This window comes from Cynara cardunculus, unplaced genomic scaffold (assembly GCF_001531365.2).
Source record: "Cynara cardunculus var. scolymus isolate 2C unplaced genomic scaffold, CcrdV1 Un_Scaffold_920, whole genome shotgun sequence".
Lineage (NCBI taxonomy): Eukaryota > Viridiplantae > Streptophyta > Magnoliopsida > Asterales > Asteraceae > Cynara > Cynara cardunculus.
The window spans coordinates 12,166-15,075 of record NW_020200648.1 but is presented as its reverse complement, the minus strand read 5'-3'; the positions used below and the strand labels follow the sequence as shown (position 1 = coordinate 15,075).

Below are 2,910 nucleotides of genomic sequence, written 5' to 3'. Positions count from 1 at the left end.
TCAAGAATTCATCTTTTTGAGCTTTGATCCTTCAAGAATTGAATAYATTTAGACTTCAGTGTGTGAAATCGCACCTAGTGTGTGKGGGAAAGTTTTAGAAGTGATTTGGGAAAAAAGAAAATAATTTTCGTCCATTTAATCACTTAAACCCGAGTTGGGCTGAATTTGGCCCGGTTGAGGCCCATTTGACTACCAAACACTAAAAAAATCATAACTTTTTGCTCGGACCTCCGTTTTCGATGAGGTTTTTTTCTATGTGATCGTAATAAGATAATTTATAACTTTCAATTAAAAAAATTCAGAAAAGATCTTCCAATAAAAGCAGTTTTTACGTATGTTACACAGACCCCCTTCTGCCATCCTAGCCTCTACCCCAACTTCATTTTGTCGCTTAGATTTGAAAAAGTCGCTCACGTCTTCCTTATTTTCAGAACATACAACGGCTCCAAACATGAACGTTGGGAGCGACGACTGTTGACTTTCAAAAGCGACCGTTGGATCCTTGCGTCGTCCTTCCTCCATTTCACACTCCATCTCCGGCAGACCGGAAAACCTTTGTTCCGTAACGACAGAAGCATCTTCACCATGGGAAAACGCCACCCAACTATCCGAGATCGCTATTGGCCTGCTAAACGAAGGGTTTAGGGTTTGGGGTTTGGGGTTTGGGGGTTTGGGGTTAGGGGTTTGGGGTTTAGGGTTTAGGGTTTAGGGTTTAGGGTTTTTTGATAGAGAGGGGGGTGACCCCTCCAGATAAAAAAAAACACTAAAACGCTAAAAAGCAAGACAAAATACGCGCTCGGGTGGGGGCGAACCACATCCACCAGAAAACCAAGGCACCCCGAGAGAAAAAGGAGGAAGAAAGAAGAGAGGAAAAGAAAGAGAGAAAAGAAAACAGAGAAAGGGGAAGAGACGAAGAGAGAGAAGAAGAGGGGGATAAAGAGAAAGAAAGAGAAACCGACCACAAGGGAAGGGCCCAGACAAGACAAGACCGGGAAAACAACGGGGGACACCACAGGGGCAGGAGAAGGGGCCTAAAAAAGGCACACCCTAGACCGCACCGAGAGAACCAGGAGAGCAGAGGAGCTCACACAAACCGACAAACAGCAAAGAAGGAAAACGGACGGCTAAGGAAGGTTCCAAACAAGCCGAGCCCGGTCAACGTTAGGGGAGGGCTTGAAAGACAGGCTAAGAAGCCTGGAACGGACATCATCAGTAATAGTCTTACCCACCACAAAATGCGATCTTCTTTTGCTTTTGAAGATACGATTATTTCTTTCTTGCCATAGGTGGTAGACGGTCCCAGCAAGCACTAAACGACGAATGATAGACCAAATGGTCTTTCCTTTTGTGACTTGCTGGAACATACCGATAATATCAGCCCAGATATCCGGGATACCATCGAGGTTCAGCTTGGTTTTTAAACCATTCCAGACCAGATTAGGGAACGAGCACTCAAAGAAAAGATGCGAATGCGAATCAGGCCCGTTCTGACAGAAAGCACAGGACAGGTCGGCATGGGCCTCCCAGAACCGAAGTTTATCGTGCGTCTTGAGACGCTGCTTGAGAGCAACCCACAGAATGAAGGCATGTCTAGGGATGCTTTGGGAGAACCAGACAATATGATGCCAGGGGACATCAGGCTCATTTGGACGGAGGGAGAGCCACACCTCACGAACAGAGAAAGGAGTGAGACGACCATCCCGAGCTCTCYAGAGGAGCTTATCAGGGGTGGTTGGAGARAGAACGGGGAGGGGAGAGACACGGATAGAAGGGTTTGAAATGTCCCTCAGGAGAGGAGACGTCCAATTGCCCTGGGAAACAATATCTCTGACAGAAGCAGAGAGAGAGATCAGAATTGATAATAGTACGGGAGGAGATATGCCGGTAGAGGGGGCCAGCCGGATGCCAGTTATCATACCAGGCAGACGTGGCCGCGCCATCACCAATCTGGGAGACAATGAAGTCTCTTATCTTTTCCCTCATACCAAGGATCTTCCTCCAGCCCCAACCCACATCACTGCGTATCGGGGCATTACAGAAGTTACGATCTTTCAGCCTGTAGGAATGTATCCATTTAACCCAGAGCGAATCCCTAGTAGTAAGGATTCGCCAAGTGTGGGAGGCCATAAGGGCAAGATTCCAGGTGGCAAGGCTCTTGATACCCAGCCCGCCTTGAGACTTGGGGAGGCAGACAGTCTTCCAGGAGACCTTCGCTTTCCCCCTTGAAAAACCCCCAACCCCCAACCCCCAAATTCTCTAGAGTGAAAAACTCATTGCCGCTCGATTGAAAAACTAAAAAGGGGGAAAACTCATTGCTTCTAATGGCATTTAAAAGCATCATGTCGACATGGACGGGGTTCCATGCAACAATGATACGGGTTCCTCTAAGGCACAGGGAGCCATTAGAAGCCCAGGTCCAAGACCCAAAAACACGCTCACAGATAGAAGGAAGAGAAGACACAGAAGCACGCGACTCAAGAGCAGCACAKACATGAAGATTGGATTCCCGAACRAGATCTCTCACAGCWCTCTGATGGGAGAGGTTGCAGAGACCACGGGTATTCCAAGAGGCAACACTCAACATTGGGAAACGGGGGAGGGGGTGGAGTCCATCTGCTCGGGCTCCAGAGGGGACAACGAATCAACCTGGGGGATAGGAAGATCACAGGCAACGAATCGGGCGGAGTCGCCAACATCCGACTCAACCTCAATCAAATCATCCTCATCCAGGAGGTCATCCTGATCAAGGGGGTCATCATCGATCACAGCGGGAGCCGAGGAGGAGGGAAGGGAGGAGGAGGACTCAGGATCTCTAGGAGGAGACGAGTCAGAGAGAACGGCGAAGCGATTAGAAGAAAGATTGGGAGCCTTGGAATGCTTCCGAGAGGAGGGGGTGGGGTAGAAGATTTC

General features: G+C 48.7%; 1 protein-coding gene across 1 annotated transcript; it reads right to left on the bottom strand.

Annotated features, from left to right (window-relative positions):
• Nucleotides 1-1,124: 1,124 nt before the first annotated feature.
• On the bottom strand, nt 1,125-1,940 carry LOC112502093. Its single transcript, XM_025105918.1, has one exon. The coding sequence runs from the start codon at nt 1,938-1,940 to the stop codon at nt 1,125-1,127; it is 816 nt and encodes a 271-aa protein (XP_024961686.1).
• Between the last annotated feature and the right edge of the window lie 970 nt (nt 1,941-2,910).